This window comes from Hyla sarda, chromosome 2 (assembly GCF_029499605.1).
Source record: "Hyla sarda isolate aHylSar1 chromosome 2, aHylSar1.hap1, whole genome shotgun sequence".
NCBI lineage: Eukaryota > Metazoa > Chordata > Amphibia > Anura > Hylidae > Hyla > Hyla sarda.
The window spans coordinates 343,264,055-343,281,361 of record NC_079190.1 but is presented as its reverse complement, the minus strand read 5'-3'; the positions used below and the strand labels follow the sequence as shown (position 1 = coordinate 343,281,361).

The following is a 17,307-nucleotide window of genomic DNA, read 5'->3' as shown; positions in this document are numbered from 1 at the left end:
TCACGAGAGGATTGAACTGTTGGTCCTCCCCAATTGCACTTCTGAAATCCTTCTTGGACTTCCCTGGCTTCAACTCCATTCCCCAATCCTGGATTGGTCCACTGGGGAGATCAAGAGTTGGGGGCCCTCTTGTTCCAAGGACTGCTTAAAACCGGTTCCCAGTAAACCTTGCCGTGTCCCTGTGCTTCCTCATGTAACCGGTCTCCCTAAGGCCTATATGGACTTTGCGGACGTTTTTTGCAAAAAACAAGCTGAGACTCTACCTCCTCACAGGCCTTATGATTGTCCCATTGACCTCCTCCCGGGCACTACTCCACCCCGGGGCAGAATCTATCCTCTGTCCGTCCCAGAGACTCTTGCCATGTCTGAATACGTCCAAGAAAATTTAAAAAAGGGCTTTATCCGTAAATCCTCCTCTCCTGCCGGAGCCGGATTTTTCTTTGTGTCCAAAAAAGATGGCTCTCTACGTCCTTGCATTGACTACCGCGGTCTTAATAAAATCACGGTTAAGAACCGCTACCCCCTACCCCTCATCTCTGAACTCTTTGATCGTCTCCAAGGTGCCCATATTTTTACCAAACTGGACTTAAGAGGTGCTTATAATCTCATCCGCATCAGAGAGGGGGATGAATGGAAAACGGCATTTAACACCAGAGATGGACACTTTGAGTATCTGGTCATGCCCTTTGGTCTATGCAACGCCCCTGCCGTCTTCCAAGACTTTGTTAATGAAATTTTTCGTGATCTACTATACTCCTGTGTTGTTGTATATCTGGACGATATCCTGATTTTTTCTGCCAATCTTGAAGAACACCGCCAGCATGTCCGTATGGTTCTTCAGAGACTTCGTGATAATCAACTCTATGCCAAAATAGAGAAATGTCTGTTTGAATGCCAATCTCTTCCTTTTCTAGGATACTTGGTCTCTGGCCAGGGACTACAGATGGACCCAGATAAACTCTCTGCCGTCTTAGATTGGCCACGCCCCTCCGGACTCCGTGCCATCCAACGTTTTTTGGGGTTCGCCAATTATTACAGGCAATTTATTCCACATTTTTCTACCATTGTGGCTCCTATTGTGGCTTTAACAAAAAAAAATGCCGATCCCAAGTCTTGGCCTCCTCAAGCGGAAGACGCCTTTAAACGACTCAAGTCTGCCTTTTCTTCGGCTCCCGTGCTCTCCAGACCTGACCCATCTAAACCCTTCCTATTGGAGGTTGATGCCTCCTCAGTGGGAGCTGGAGCTGTCCTTCTACAAAAAAACTCTTCCGGGCATGCTGTTACTTGTGGTTTTTTTTCCAGGACCTTCTCTCCGGCGGAGAGGAACTACTCCATCGGGGATCGAGAGCTTCTAGCCATTAAATTAGCACTTGAGGAATGGAGGCATCTGCTGGAGGGATCAAGATTTCCAGTTATTATTTACACCGATCACAAGAACCTCTCCTACCTCCAGTCTGCCCAACGGCTGAATCCTCGTCAGGCCAGGTGGTCTCTGTTCTTTGCCCGATTTAATTTTGAAATTCACTTTCGGCCTGCTGATAAAAACATTAGGGCCGATGCTCTCTCTCGTTCCTCAGATGCCTCTGAAATTGAACTCTCTCCTCAACACATCATTCCTCCTGACTGCCTGATTTCCACTTCTCCAGCCTCCATCAGGCAAACTCCTCCAGGAAAGACCTTTGTTTCTCCACGCCAACGCCTTGGGATCCTCAAATGGGGTCACTCCTCCCATCTCGCAGGTCATGCGGGCATCAAGAAATCTGTGCAACTCATCTCTCGCTTCTATTGGTGGCCGACTCTAGAGACTGATGTGGTGGACTTTGTGCGAGCCTGCACTATCTGTGCCCGGGATAAGACTCCTCGCCAGAAGCCCGCTGGTTTTCTTCATCCTCTACCTGTCCCCGAACAACCTTGGTCTCTGATTGGTATGGATTTTATTACTGACTTACCCCCATCCCATGGCAACACTGTTATTTGGGTGGTCGTTGATCGATTCTCCAAAATGGCACATTTCATCCCTCTTCCTGGTCTTCCTTCAGCGCCTCAGTTGGCTAAACAATTTTTTGTACACATTTTTCGTCTTCACGGGTTGCCTACACAGATCGTCTCGGATAGAGGCGTCCAATTTGTGTCTAAATTCTGGAGGGCTCTCTGTAAACAACTCAAGATTAAATTAAATTTTTCTTCTGCATACCATCCTCAATCCAATGGACAAGTAGAGAGAATTAACCAGATCTTGGGTGACTATTTACGACATTTTGTTTCCTCCCGCCAGGATGACTGGGCAGATCTTCTACCTTGGGCCGAATTCTCGTATAATTTCAGAATCTCTGAATCTTCCTCCAAATCTCCGTTTTTCGTGGTGTACGGCCGTCACCCTCTTCCCCCCCTCCCTACCCCCTTGCCCTCTGGTCTGCCCGCTGTGGATGAAATTTCTCGTGATCTTTCCACCATATGGAAAGAGACCCAAAATTCTCTCTTACAGGCTTCTTCTCGCATGAAGAGATTCGCAGATAAGAAAAGAAGAGCTCCTCCCATTTTTTCCCCTGGAGACAAGGTATGGCTCTCCGCTAAATATGTCCGTTTCCGTGTCCCGAGCTATAAGTTGGGACCACGCTATCTTGGTCCTTTTAAAGTTTTGTGTCAAATTAATCCTGTCTCTTACAAACTTCTTCTTCCTCCTTCTCTTCGTATCCCTAATGCCTTTCACGTCTCTCTTCTTAAACCTCTCATCCTCAACCGTTTTTCTCCTAAATCTGTTCCTCCCACTCCTGTTTCCGGCTCCTCGGACATCTTCTCTGTTAAAGAGATTTTGGCCTCTAAAAAGGTCAGGGGAAGAACTTTTTTTTTAGTGGATTGGGAGGGTTGTGGTCCAGAAGAGAGGTCCTGGGAACCTGAGGACAATATCCTGGACAAAAGTCTGATCCTCAGGTTCTCAGGCCCCAAGAAGAGGGGGAGACCCAAGGGGGGGGGTACTGTTACGCCGAGCGCTCCGGGTCCCCGCTCCTCCCCGGAGCGCTCGCTACACTTCCCTCACTGCAGCGCCCCGGTCGGTTCCACGGACCCGGGGCGCTGCGTTACCACCTCCGGCCGGGATGCGATTCGCGATGCGGGTAGCGCCCGCTCGCGATGCGCACCCCGGCTCCCGTACCTTACTCGCTCCCCGTCAGTTCTGTCCCGGCGCGCGCGGCCCCGCTCCCTAGGGCGCGCGCGCGCCGGGTCTTTGCGATTTAAAGGGCCACTGCACCGCTGATTGGTGCAGTGGTTCCAATTAGTGTTTACACCTGTGCACTTCCCTATATCACCTCACTTCCCCTTCACTCCCTCGCCGGATCTTGTTGCCCTAGTGCCAGTGAAAGCGTTCCTTGTGTGTTCCTTGCCTGTGATTCCAGACCTTCTGCCGTTGCCCCTGACTACGATCCTTGCTGCCTGCCCCGACCTTCTGCTACGTCCGACCTTGCTTCTGTCTACTCCCTTGTACCGCGCCTATCTTCAGCAGCCAGAGAGGTTGAGCCGTTGCTAGGGGATACGACCTGGTCACTACCGCCGCAGCAAGACCATCCCGCTTTGCGGCGGGCTCTGGTGAAAACCAGTAGTGACTTAGAACCGATCCTCTAGCACGGTCCACGCCAATCCCTCTCTGGCACAGAGGATCCACTACCTGCCAGCCGGCCTCGTGACACTTTCCCAGTCATTAAAAAAACCTATTCAGCTGATCCCTACTTGGGAAAGTTAGGTGACCACCAATATGGCTTTTGGCAACTGTCTCCCAGCTTTCCCAGACCTCGGCACACAGATGTTTTCTAGTGTATTTAGATAAACTTGTTAGGAGTTAGGGGAAGCTGGGTAACAATGATAAAAGCCACATTGGTATCTGCATATCTTTGGCTCTTTTCACACTGTGCTTCTCTTCCTCTGCACTGCGGCACAGATGAGTGATGTCATCACGTGCCTACAGTGTGCAGGGAGAAAAGCTAATTTTAGCAGGAGGGTAGTTACCTAGTTACCTACAGGGGGTTACTATCTACAGCATACATCTGCTTACATGACGGCCTTTCCTACTTGGATCACCTACGTGGTTGGGGAAACTACCTCAAGGGACCTGTCTACTTACTGGAGTAACCTCACAACTTAAATGTGTGTGTGTGTGTGGGGGGTGGCTATAAACTCTTTTCCAACCTTATCAACCCACTCTACTATGTGGGACATCAAGAGGGGCATCACTGTTTGAGGCACTATGGGTGTTGGAAAAGTGCAGAGCCTAATATGTTTCTCTGGCAGGTTCTGTGGAGACAAATTGAGGCTGGAAGACAGTCTGGGCCGCATGGAGATGAAAAGTGAAAGTGAATGACTCCGATCACAGACGTCACCAGCGAATCACCTGCCAAATCTGTATGTAATCATTTATATGGTCTTTAGTAGTAATGATAGTGGTTATAGTATGGTGGTATTATTAGGGCATTATGTTGAGGCATCACTGGTTTTAATTGCACTGTAATCACTTATCCTCTAAACTCAGGTGACAGGCTGACAACATTATTGTATTGCTGTTAAAGAGGTAGTTCCACAATTTGAAATTGTCCCTTGTCCACAGGATTGTGAAGGAGGCTGGGTGTGCTTGGGCGTGACATAGGGTTTGGTTAGTGGCACTATTAGGGGGTGGCTGGGGGCATGCTGCCTTGTATGTCCCTCTTTGCCTTCAGCAAAAGTTGGGAGGTATGTAATTGGATCTATTATCCAGTGTAAGAAGTCACCAGAATCCATTACCCAGTGTAATAAGTGCACTTTTATTATGTGAATACTGGTCAATGGGTCTGACAGTAACAGAATAGACTGGTAAAATGACAACTCTGGCACAGCTCCATGGCTTTCATAGTTAATGCCATGACGCCAGTGTGAACACAGTCTAAATCTGTACAAAAATCATGAAGAACTATATATATATATATATGTCCCAATGTATGCCTATAGGGAAGTGACAGGGTGCTATATATCCCAATGTATGTTTATAGGGAAGTGACGGTACTATATATCCAATGTATGTCTATAGGGAAGTGACAGGAACTCTATATCCAATGTATGTCTATAGGGAAGTGACAGGGTACTATATATCCAATGTATGTCTTTGTCTATAGGGAAGTGACAGGGTACTATATATCCAATGTATGTCTTTGTCTATAGGGAAGTGACGGGGTACTATATATCCCAATGTATGTCTATAGGGAAGTGACAGGATACTATATTTCCAATGTATGTCTTTGTCTATAGGGAAGTGACGGGGTACTATATATCCCAATGTATGTCTATAGGGAAGTGACAGGATACTATATTTCCAATGTATGTCTATAGGGAAGTGACAGGATACTATATTTCCAATGTATGTCTATAGGGAAGTGACAGTGTACTATATATCCAATTTATGTCTATAGGGAAATTACAGGGTACTATATATCCCAATGTATGTCTATAGGGAAGTGTCAGGGTACTATATTTCCAATGTATGTCTATAGGGAAGTGACAGGGTAAAATATATCCAAAGTATGTCTATAGGGAAATTACAGGGTACTATATATCCCAATGTATGGCTACAGGGAAGTGACAGGGTACGATATATCCAATGTATGTCTACAAAGAAATGACAGGGTAGTTCGCCACGTACACGGGAGGTTTTCTATTGTTCCCGTAAACTCCTCCCCAAATATGAGGAACCTAAACAATGGTCTCCCCAGCGCCGCATCATAACACGCTACGCGAGCTCATTATAGCTGCGTCACACACGTCCCCACCGCGCATGTCACCGGTTAAAGGCAGGAGGCGGGGTTTAATACGGAAGTGGGACGTGACGGATCTTGGGAGCGTGCGTGACGTGGTTACGTCACCAACCAAAATATCAAGAGCAAACATGGCTGCCAGGAGAGGTGGGAGACGAGCGGGTCATTTGGGGGAGGGCAGTATTATTGGCGGTGTCATGTTATGTTTGGTCGTCTGTGTATGTCGTTATGAGGAGCATGGATAATAACGGCAGCCTGTAAGCTGACAGCGTCACTATGTGTGTGTGGGTTATTTGGTGCTTAGTGTCAGAGGTTATCATCTCCACCAGCCTAGCCCTTTATAAACTTCTTTGATTTACTGGGTGCTGGGGTTCAGTGGTTATCATCACATCTGCCCACTCCTTTCTATACAGTACTATTGTATATGGGTTATTGAGTGCTGGGGGTCAGGAGTGATCATCACCAGCCTAATCCTTTATATACTAATGTCTATGGGTTATTGCGTGCTGGGGGTCAGGAGTGATCATAACCAGTCTAGTCCTTTATATACTAATGTCTATGGGTTATTGGGTTCTGGGGGTCAGGAGTGATCGTCACCAGCCTAATCCTTTATATACTAATGTCTATGGGTTATCGGGTTCTGGGGGTCAGGAGTGATCGTCACCAGCCTAATCCTTTATATACTAATGTCTATGGGTTATCGGGTGCTGGGGGTCAGGAGTGATCATCACCAGCCTACTCCTTTATATACTAATGTCTATGGATTATCGGGTGCTGGGGGTTACATGGTAATCATCACCAGCCTAGTCCTTTTATATACTATTGTATATGGGTTATTGGGTTCTGGGGGTCAGAAGTGATCATCACCAGCCTAGTCCTTTATATACTAATGTCTATGGATTATCGGGTGCTGGGGGTTACATGGTAATCATCACCAGCTTAGTCTGTTATGCTAATGTGTATAGGTTATTGGGTGAGGAGTGCTCATCATCACCAAGCAACCCCAACAAGAGCCAGAATACAGTATGAGTTGTGTTTTTTGATAGAATCATCTTGGGGAACATTTCATTTAATGGTTAATTTTTATTCCTTTTTTGGTAGGGAGTGTAGTATAATCTACAATGCTGCCTTGCATTTCTTCTCACTATTTTACTGTGCGGTACAAACATACATTAAATTCTATGGGTTTGTATGCATGTGGTGTGCATTGTGGTTTTATGTTCAGTAAAATGTGGGAAAAGAGACATTTGTGTGTCACTGCTACATGGGAGCTCTAACTTAAGAATGTTAGTTATGAAGACCTGCTTGGCCGTCTTTTAAGCATACTATGGTAACTTGGGGTTTATCCTCACCCCCTTCTGTCAAACTGTTTAGATTCCCTGTGGTCCCTGGTCTGAGGAGTTAAACTGCCAAAGTCAGTTATTTCTGATCCTGACAGATGCCGTAGAAGCCTGTTTGTTTCAGTGTATTTTTAAACTGGACTGAAATGCTGCAGATTTGTTGCAGTTTTTGACTTCCATATTGTAGTTCATTGAGAAAATATGCAGCATTTTAGTTCTTTGTTCAATCCTTTTTATGATCCTACTGTGGGCATGCTGAGCAGTACACCGTTATAATCAGTATATCACAATGTCAGAATAAGCACCCACTCTTGACAGGTTTGTCCACCATATAGCATTTAAGGTGTCATTAAACAAAACTTTAGAAATGTTAAAAGTTTTGACCAGTCAGTGTCTAGGTGTTCAGACCCCCCACTGATAGTAAGAGTGTGCTTCCCTCCCCAGCACCTAGCAATCTCTATCCATTTACAGGAGGCAGGCTGCCAAAACTGGACGGTGATCACAGCAAGCTGGGGGGGTGAAGCACACAGCCTCACGCTTCTTCCTGCTTGTTCTAATAACCGATGAAGGTGGCACCATTCATTCTATTGGTCTCCATTGACAACACACTTTCTGCTTCTTGTACAAAGTGTGATGGTGGTTTTCTGTAGAAATAGGTTTATAAATGTTTTCCTAAAATGGTTTCCTATGTAGCACAGCATGCATTGACCACTACCACCACATCTGACCGAGAGAACCTAATCCAGTACGATCTGTTGCAAGATATTATGCTTGGTTGTGCTTTATTCTGGAATGATTTAAGAAAGTTATTATAAAGCACTGATGGCCATGATGCTTTGCAGAATTTTAACATAAAAACCAGGCCACTTATATCACGCAGTGAGGAGGTGTAAATGTCTCTAAGTAACAGTTGTCACGTTGTCAAAACGATCAAGTCATTACGATTACTGAAGTTAAGGTTTATCCCACCGATCAGAAAAACAGTGCGGCAAAGGACCGTTACCTTCGTGGAGACAATGACATAAGGCCCAAAACTCCTGGGAAAAACTAGTCCTGCAGGCTTCTAAAATGTTAAGTACGATGACTAGCATTACAACTAATGGAGTTTGTTTTTCTTTCCTTTTAAAGATCCCAGCAGTGATGATGAATCCTATGAAGTATTGGACATAACAGAATATGCTAGACGTCACCAATGGTGGAGTCGAATCTTTGGCCGGAATTCTGGTCCCTTAACAGAAAAGTATTCTGTAGCAACACAGATTGTCATGGGTGGAGTTACAGGCTGGTACGTGGTGTTTTTCTACTTTCATGATGAATTTCTAGTGATTTTGTGTATGTGTGTGTGTGTATGTATATATGTATATATGTATATATATATATGTATGTGTATATATATATATATATATATATATATATATATATATATATATATTTATATAATTTTTTTTTTTTTTTTTTTTTTTACATAAAATAGAATGGCATTGTAAGTGGCATGCTCTTCTGAACCTAATGTATTAGCGTATTACGGGATAAACAACTTCAGTGTATGCTTTGATTGTTAATACAAATTCATGTCAAATTTTTAGGCTAAAGCTACATGGCAACTTTGCATGTGACTGACACAGGTCTGCAACCAGCACTGTTCACTATGGAACTTCCAAGTGCAATTCCGCTTGGATATTTCAATGCATGAATATAACGTTAGTGTGAATGGGATTTTTCCTTGACCTACTCACACAGTGGAAATTCCAGACTCTGGACCTTTCTTAAAGAATGAAAATGCATTGCCATCATTGGTGGTGGCGCAGGATCATGCAGTCCTTTTGACCGTGGACTCCAGTGGTGGACACTGTACTCGAAATATCTGCCTGAAACTTCCTCAGGCAGATGTTCCGTAGTGTGAATGTAGCCAGAGACTGTTGTGTACCCTGAATAGTACTGCATTGGAGCTCATGTAAGTAACAGCGTTGCATTGTGACCTGGTTGGATTCCTGGCATTTGCGGCATGATTCAGGCAGCACAACATAGCAATCTTAGGTGCCTAAGGTTGCTGTGTACCCCTAGCCTAAGGTTTCCCCCGGATTGTTTGTTTGAAAATAAAGGCCCAGATTTACCAATACTTCTGTGCTAGAACTTCGGCTCACTAATTGTGACACGTTTTTTATACTTAGTTTGCCAAAAAAAAAAAATTTAATTCCCCCCACTTAAAAAGGAAAGTGACTTTAATCCCACGTTCACTGCTCCTGCACCGCCATAGATACATGCTCTAATCTCTATCCCCTTTGTCATTTTGGCAGAGCAGACGTTGGTATAAGCTGAGCCCAGCCTGTCTCACTGTTCTTCATGGATGCTGCCTTTGTCACTGCAGACTTATTTACAATATATGTGTGTGTGTGTGTTCGCACTTCCTTAGCTAAAAGATCCATTACAGATCCATCATGAACATTTCTTTTATTGATGACTTATATTTTCAAATCTTGGTAGATTAAGGCTGGGTTCACATCACGTTTTTCAAATACGGTTACCGTATATGGTTTTCCGCTAAAAAACGTATGGCAAAAGCCGTATGAAACCTTATACAACCGTATGACTCCAAATTAAAACGTATACGGTTTTTCCCCGTACGGTTCTATCCGTTTGCATTAGTTTTTGCCAACGGTTTTGCTATTTTGTTGGAATTAGTTTTCCAGCAATTTAATAAAGTTACTATTGTTCTATTGAAATTCCAATCTGCGCATGTGTTAACTCCAAAAACGGATTAGAAAAACCGAGTGCAACCGTATTCTGAAATTCTGTGTACGGTTCTCATAGACAACAAGGTTAAAAGAACCACATATGGTTCGCATACGGTTTTCCAACCGGAGGCAAAAACGTGGTCGACAGCGTTTTTGCCTACGGTTGAAAAATCGGCAAAACGGATGCAACCGTACACAACATTTGGAAAACGGTTTACAATGCATTCTCCATGCATACGGTTTCGGATACGGTCGTATACGTTTTTCTTGCGGAAAACCATATACGGTTACCGTATTTGAAAAACTTGGTGTGAACCCAGCCTAACAGGATGTTATACTATTCTAAGCATAAAAAGCATCATCAATCTAACAGGCAAAAACTGATGCAAGTGTGAACAGAACCTAATAAACCTCCTAGCTTTAACTTATTTCCATACATTTTTATTTTGATAGCTCTGACCTGATTTCTTCCTTGTACTTTCTTTTTTTCAGGTGTGCGGGGTTTTTGTTTCAGAAAGTTGGAAAGCTTGCAGCAACTGCAGTTGGTGGTGGCTTTCTTCTGCTTCAGGTAATACAGCAATGCTTTGTCTTAATTCCCAGATAAGGCATCCATTTTTTCCAGCAACATCTATGCCAATCCTTCTTTACTGTATGTAAATGCACACCACAAAAGAACTAGCTTGGTATGGTCAGTATAACTGGTCATTTCAATTTCCTGTTACACTACGGTGTCAGACGGTCAGTGTCATGCTAAAACATACTGTAATACACAGGAAAGCGGTAAAAGGAATAAAGAGAAAAGATATGGGAAAGAAAAAAATAGAAAAAGAGACGCTCCCTTTCATAGTAGTCTAGGGTGTCTTTTATGACCCACCACCTCATCACAGGTGTCAACTAACCTAATATGGTTGTGCTACTGAGCTTTAACATTACTAGCTTTCTGTCAGGGTGACCTAATCCAGATGGCACTGGTGGCTGGATCAGCAATTAAAAACCAAATGGGAACAGACAAGCGCAGACAAGGTGGATACATCCATGGCACCTTTGTAGAATGGAGTGGTGATGTGGCCACGTGGTCTGGCCATAAAAGGCCTCTGTTTTGCATGTGCAATGCCACCATTTGGCTCATATTAGTTTGTGCACCAACCTATCTAAGAGCTACTTATTTATATTTTGAAGGCTCCCATTAATCTAAAGTTTTGGCTGAACACTCATCCTCACTCCTCCAAGTGTAAAAATCCAGCAAATCACTTGACATCTCCCATCAAAGATGAATCAGAGCACCCCCCATACACGAGTGTCTGGCCTTTGTGGGGGCACCTTTTAGTTAAAGTAGTGCTCTAGCGGAAGAGAGCATTTTATTAATGTATATATAACTTTTTTTTTTTTTTTTTTTTTTTTTTTAAGATTGCAAGCCATGGTGGTTATGTACAAATAGACTGGAAACGAGTTGAAAAGGATGTAAACAAGGCAAAGAGAAAGATAAAGAAACAGGCAAATAAATCTGCACCAGAAATTAACACTTTAATTGAGGAGGTAAGGAAATGTTTGTAACATTTAAGCTGTGTATTTACCATAGATATTTTGCAGGCTGCTGTAAAAGAACAAATAGGCAATAATCTCCTTACCATCCATATTGTGTTAAAAAGTTACATTGTTTATGAATTTCTGGTATGGAGCAACTGACAATATAATTAAATGGATTTTTACGCAAAGGATGCTCTTCCATAGAATAGGTGATGAGTTTTCACAAAATCCATTTAACAAAAACGGGAAACCCATGTCCCCCCTGGTTAAATGGTGGAGTGGTAGTCAGACGTGTGCTGCTACTCCATTTAGAGGGGTTATCCGGCCAAAGGCATCTTATCCCCTAGCCCAGCTGCAGGCCCCCGCGATCTCCGTGCAACACCTGCATTCAATGCTGGGCTGCGTCTTCAGTCTCAGAAAGATTTGTTTTCAGGACTGAAGATGTGGTGTCAGAACTTTGGATGATCGGATCGCCCGCAGCGCTGCCGCGGCGATCCAATCATCCAGCATGGCGGCCGGAGGTCCCCTCACCTGGCTCTGGCCGTCTCCCGGGGTCTTCTGCTCTGGTCTGCGATCAAGCAGACCAGAGCAGAAGATGACCGATAACACTGATCAGTGCTATGTCCTATACATAGCACTGAACAGTATTAGCAATAAAAGGATTGCTATAGATAGTCCCCTATGGGGACATAAAAAGTGTAAAATAAAAGTTGAAAAATGTAAAAAAAAAAAAAATCCCCTCCCCCTCATAAAAATGAAAATTGTCAGTTTTTCCCATTTTACCCCCAAAAAGCGTAAAATATTTTTCTATAAACATATTTGGTATCGCCGCATGCGTAAATGTCCGTACTATCAAAATATGATGTTAATTATCTAGTACTGTGAATGGCATAAACGTAAATTTAAAAAGTGGGAAAAAAGCAGCTTTTTTTGGTCACATTTTATAAAAAAATAAAAATAAAATTAATTAAATAAATTATCTAAGTTTTTTTTATATATGCAAATGTGGTATTGATAAAAAGTACAGATGATGGCGCAAAAAATGAGCCCTCATACCGCTCTATATATGGAAAAATGAAAAAGTTTTATAGGTGGTCAAAATAGGGCGATTTTAGATTACTGATTTTGTACAAAAAGTTCTAGATTTTTTTTTTTTTTTTTTTTATGCGGTACTGAAATATAAAAGTATCTAGCCATGGGTATCATTTTAATCGTATTGACCCACAAAATAAAGAACACATGTCATTTTTACCGTTAAGTGTATAGTGTGAAAACAAAACCCTCCAAAATGCGCAAAATTGTTGTTTTCATTTAAATTTCCTCCCTAAATTTTTTTTTGGGGGGGTTCGTCGTAAATTTTATGGTAAAATGAGGTTTCATTACAGAGTACAATTGGTCACGCAAAAAACAAGCCCTTATATGGGTCTGTAGATGGAAATATAAAGAAGGCGAGAAGGAAAAAACAAAAATGCAAAAATAAAATTGGCCTGGTCCTTAAAGGACATCTGCAGTGCAGGGCAAAAAAACTTTTTTTTTACCTCATTTAATAGGTCTTTGAAAGACCTTTCCAACGATGTCTCCCCCATCAAAATTGGCCCAGTCGTTCTCCCGTTATCAGCACATGAATTACTGAGGACAAGTGAAAGAAAAACTACATCTCCCATCATGCCTTGTGCTTACTTCCTGTAAGCTGCTGCCCTCCCCCTGTTCTATCCCCCCGAGCAAATTATTATATTGTAATGCCCACATCTCCCTTCCCTGTGCATACACCCTCCCCTTCTGCTCATCTCCCCCTCCCCATGCTGCCTCCGTGCTCACTGTAGTGTGGGCACTGGATAGTGAAAGTAAAAATGGTAAAAAAAAAACATAATTGTTTGTCTATAAAACTGTCCTGATAGGGGTCCCTCCATCTTTTTCACAACTACAACTCCAAGCATGCCCAGTTATTTTATATGCTGTTCGGGCATGCTGGGAATTCCAGTGGTGCCTCCAGCTGTTGCAAAACTACAAATCCCAACATGCCCTGTCAGCTTTCTGCTGTATGTGCATGCTTGGAGTTGCAGAGGTGACTCCAGCTGTTGTAAGACTATACATCCAAGCATGCCGTGACAGCTTTCTGCTGTTTGAGTGTATAAAGGAGTTGTAGTTCACCAACACCTCTACTGTATCAGGAGACTCCTGGGAGTTGTAGTTCACCAACACCTCTATTGTATCAGGAGACTCCTGGGAGTTGTAGTTCACCAACACCTCTACTGTATCAGGAGACTCCTGGGAGTTGTAGTTCACCAACACCTCTATTGTATCTCTGTAGTCTCCTGGGAGTTGTAGTTCACCAACACCTCTATTGTATCGGGAGTCTCCTGGGAGTTGTAGTTCACCAACACCTCTATTGTATCTCTGTAGTCTCCTGGGAGTTGTAGTTCACCAACACCTCTATTGTATCGGGAGTCTCCTGGGAGTTGTAGTTCACCAACACCTCTATTGTATCTCTGTAGTCTCCTGGGAGTTGTAGTTCACAAACACCTCTATTGTATCTCTGTAGTCTCCTGGGAGTTGTAGTTCATACTCCTGTGTTTCCCAACCAGGGTGCCTCCAGATGTTGCAAAACTACTACTCCCATCATTCCCTGATTGGGAAACACTGGCATACACACACACATAACAGGGACTACAACTCCCAGCATGTGTCATTCAGTAGTCCCCCCCCCCCCCCCCCCCCCATCTCACACACAGAATCAGTATGATATTTATTCCCTGTAGTCTATACACCACCAGCCCGTGCAGTGTAATATGTCTCCTTCACACACACGTCCTCCCCTCCCTGCTCTGTGGTTTGCTCTGTGTTTCCCCCGTGATAACTTGAATCCTCCCGGTGATAAGTGAGGTCCTATGTAGACAGAGCAGGGGAGGGGGGAGGAGCTGTGGACGTCCTCATTCTCCCCCTGCTTGAATCTTATAGATAGGGGCGTTTCTGAGGATGAGCCTATGGCTGCCTCAGAAAGCACCCGCTTATGCATAAGCAGGGAGGACCTGACAGAGGCTAGGGGGAGCACAAACACTGCTGGGAGGAAGAGATCTCCGTCCCCAAGATGGCGGCTGCAATGTAATGAATAGGGGACGGACGCAGGACTACTGGGCTATGCTGGCAACTCTAATATCTCAGAAACGGCTGCATATAGGTAAATAGAACTAATTGACTGAATTGTATAACTTTTGTTTGGGCAACATTTGGGCAGGGATTTTTGACCACTACAGTTGTCCTTTAAGGTGAAAATGGGCTTGGTCCTTAAGGGGTTAACATTTAAACAGCATTTTACAAGTTACTTGTGATCACTAGTTTAGTACCTTTCTACAAATGTAAGTCATGTTCTCTTTTTTTTTTCTTTTTCATAATTTGTTTTGTTTTTCATTTGCAGTCACAAAGTTTTATCAAGCAGAACATCGTAGTGTCCGGGGGATTTGTTGGAGGTTTCTTACTGGGGCTTGCCTCTTAAGAATCAGGAAATAAAAAGTATTACAGAGAACTGAAACCAGTGTGGAAGTGAATGGAAGGCGCCTGTTTGCTAACAAAGATGCCTTGTTCTGTTTCTGTTCTGTAGGGTGGTTTTCATGTAAATGCTTACCTACACGGAATGCTTACAAGGAGCTCATGGCATAGTCTGAAGCAACATCTCCAGACTGAACTTTCTATGTTATAAAAACCTTTTTCTTGCATTGCTATTCATCTACTGACATTAGAAGCAGCTTTTTTTTTCTTTTTGTGATTATCATGAATGTCATCATGATGGGTCTAAAAAAAAAAAGTTAAACATCCATCACATTTTTATATTTATTTAACTGTGTGTATTTTTTTCTTTGACTAGTGCCAAAACTATGTACTGTAATTGGCAACCAGAGCCCTGTTGGTTAATGTTACTGTTATGGAAGGAAAAAATTATACTGTGCAATAGATTATTATAAAGAGTTTTAGACCAAGAGGTTTAAAAAAAAAAAATAAAACTGAAATGTATTATTTAGCTTTGTGTTTTATTGTATCTCCTAAGGCCCCTTATACTGTATTTTTAAAGAAATGGTCATCCACATTTTGCTAAATTGTGTAAGTAATCTAAATGTGCTAGGTGATCTATTTTAGAACATGAATTTTGTCTTCACCTTCTTTAGGATCAATGAAGGTATGTCCACATGTTGGAATGTCTGTGCGGAATTCCGCTAATTTGGATTCTGCTGCACTGTTCAATTGGAATTTCCGTGGCAATCCCCATTCTGGTAACACAAAAGAATAGAATACTTTTTACGGGTTTCACTCAGAAATGCATTGCTGTCTGTGAGAGTGAGACATTTCCAAGGGGTCCAATCGGCCGCCTGATTATTCAAATGTGCGGAATGGCCACACACTTTTTTTTTTTCTTGCGGACATTCCGCACATTTTATGCCATGTGAACATGGCCTGACGTATCAAAACCTGATGAAACAAAGTTTCTTGCAGAAACCAGTTAAAATTCCTGTTTTACTTTTGCAGAGTGCTTTTATAAAATGAAAGCTTGCACCTGTTTCAAAAGATTATTTTTATTTTTTTAACCTGCCCAGTTTTATTAGATTAAAGGGGTCATCCAGAATTACAAAAAAAAAAATCTGATTCTTCCAGAAACTTCCCCACTCTTGTCCTCTGTGTGGGGGTATTGCAGCTCAGTCCCATTGAAGTGAATGGAGCGTAGATGTAAGGCCATACACTACCTGAAGACAGGTGTGGTTCTGTTTTTGGTGGAGAGCAACAATTATTCATATATATATATATGTTCTTAATCCTTATTGCCCTTTTAACACTTCAGAGTGGTTACAATGTAATTTTTGTGCTATTATTGAGTTCCTCCATTGTGCAGCTATTTTCCATTGTCTCCAGGAGCAGGACCAGGGCTAAGCTGTTTGTCAATAGTACACATACAGAAACTTCCTCCCTTAGTTGCCAAGCAAAGCATGACACAGTGCTGGAAAAGCTGCACTGAACAGTATGTCTGTGCTGAGGAATGATTTAAAGTACTGTAAATGTTGTTTGGATTGGAGAAGGGGCTCAAAGCTTCCGGGTTCGAGACTTCACACCATGCCCCCTCTATTTGCGTACTAGCCATCACTCCTCCTTGATATGAATGGAGGGGTCACGGTGTGATGGCTGTGGTCGCCTGTCATCCAGAGATAAGACAAGGGATATGATGTTTAGGGACAGAGTACCCCTTTAAATGAAATATTTTATGACAGCCTCCTGAGTCTTATTTAACTCTTGAACACATATAAGTTCCAATCATGCCCCCATCCCCTTCTGTTCTTTCCTCCAAACTACACAGATTCTCTTAGGCTAGGTTCACATATAACAGTTATCCAGCACAGTTTCCCTCCGGCATGCATCGGAAGTAAACTGATGCTAGAACTGATCCTATTCATTTGAATTGAACAGTTCACAATCATCCAGCATCTCAATTTTGACGCCGGATGGTTGGACGCTTCGGAGAGCACCAGACAGGGGAACGCAGCTTGCCATGAACGCCGTATGCCATACAACTGATGACAACTTGTTATCAGTTGTGGCATCAGTTGTGGCCAGATCTAGGCTGAGTTCACCTATGCCAAACACGTGAACCCAGCCTTATACTGACAAGTTTGATGCCTAAAAGGAATCTGTCATGTTTTTGATGGTAAGAGCTGCAGACGCTGTTGGAAGGCTATTAGGGTATAAAAGTAAACTACTTTTCCTGGAGCTCGTGGTGGTTGTCAAACAACTTTTTAGCTCTCAGACAAGTGTCAAAGAGGGGAGGCTAAGTTGCTCAAGTGCCACAGCCTGAAATGCCTCCTTATATGCCCCCACCTACCTGCCCCTCCTTAACTGACAAATAGGGATCTATGTAAATCATGGAAAGGCTGGGTGGTGAGGGCAAGCAAAGTG

The 17,307-nt window shown here is 43.1% G+C and overlaps 1 protein-coding gene and 1 long non-coding RNA gene across 3 annotated transcripts in view; one reads left to right on the top strand and one right to left on the bottom strand.

Annotated features, from left to right (window-relative positions):
• The window catches only part of LOC130356510 (uncharacterized), a 58,448-nt gene extending 52,672 nt beyond the window's left edge, over positions 1–5,776 (bottom strand). Inside the window, exon 1 of one of the 2 annotated variants that reach the window (XR_008888902.1) lies at positions 5,660–5,776. This is a non-coding gene — a long non-coding RNA (uncharacterized LOC130356510). The remainder of the gene's footprint in view (positions 1–5,659) is intronic. The other variant, XR_008888901.1, reaches the window with a different exon arrangement.
• FUNDC1 (FUN14 domain containing 1) lies at positions 5,763–15,388 on the top strand. The gene is made up of 5 exons (XM_056558183.1): positions 5,763–5,918; positions 8,240–8,396; positions 10,339–10,414; positions 11,254–11,382; positions 14,789–15,388. Exons 1-5 carry the CDS (start codon positions 5,792–5,794, stop codon positions 14,864–14,866), a joined length of 567 nt encoding a protein of 188 aa, XP_056414158.1. The 5' UTR covers positions 5,763–5,791; the 3' UTR covers positions 14,867–15,388.
• The last annotated feature ends 1,919 nt before the right edge of the window (positions 15,389–17,307 follow it).

Coding starts and splice junctions, on each gene's coding strand:
- FUNDC1 (XM_056558183.1), top strand. CDS start 5,792: ATGTCACCGGTTAAAGGCAGGAGGCGGGGTTTAATACGGAAGTGGGAC. Junction 10,415..11,253: donor GTGGCTTTCTTCTGCTTCAG/GTAATACAGCAA, acceptor TTTTTTTTTAAG/ATTGCAAGCCATGGTGGTTA. Junction 11,383..14,788: donor TTAACACTTTAATTGAGGAG/GTAAGGAAATGT, acceptor TTTCATTTGCAG/TCACAAAGTTTTATCAAGCA.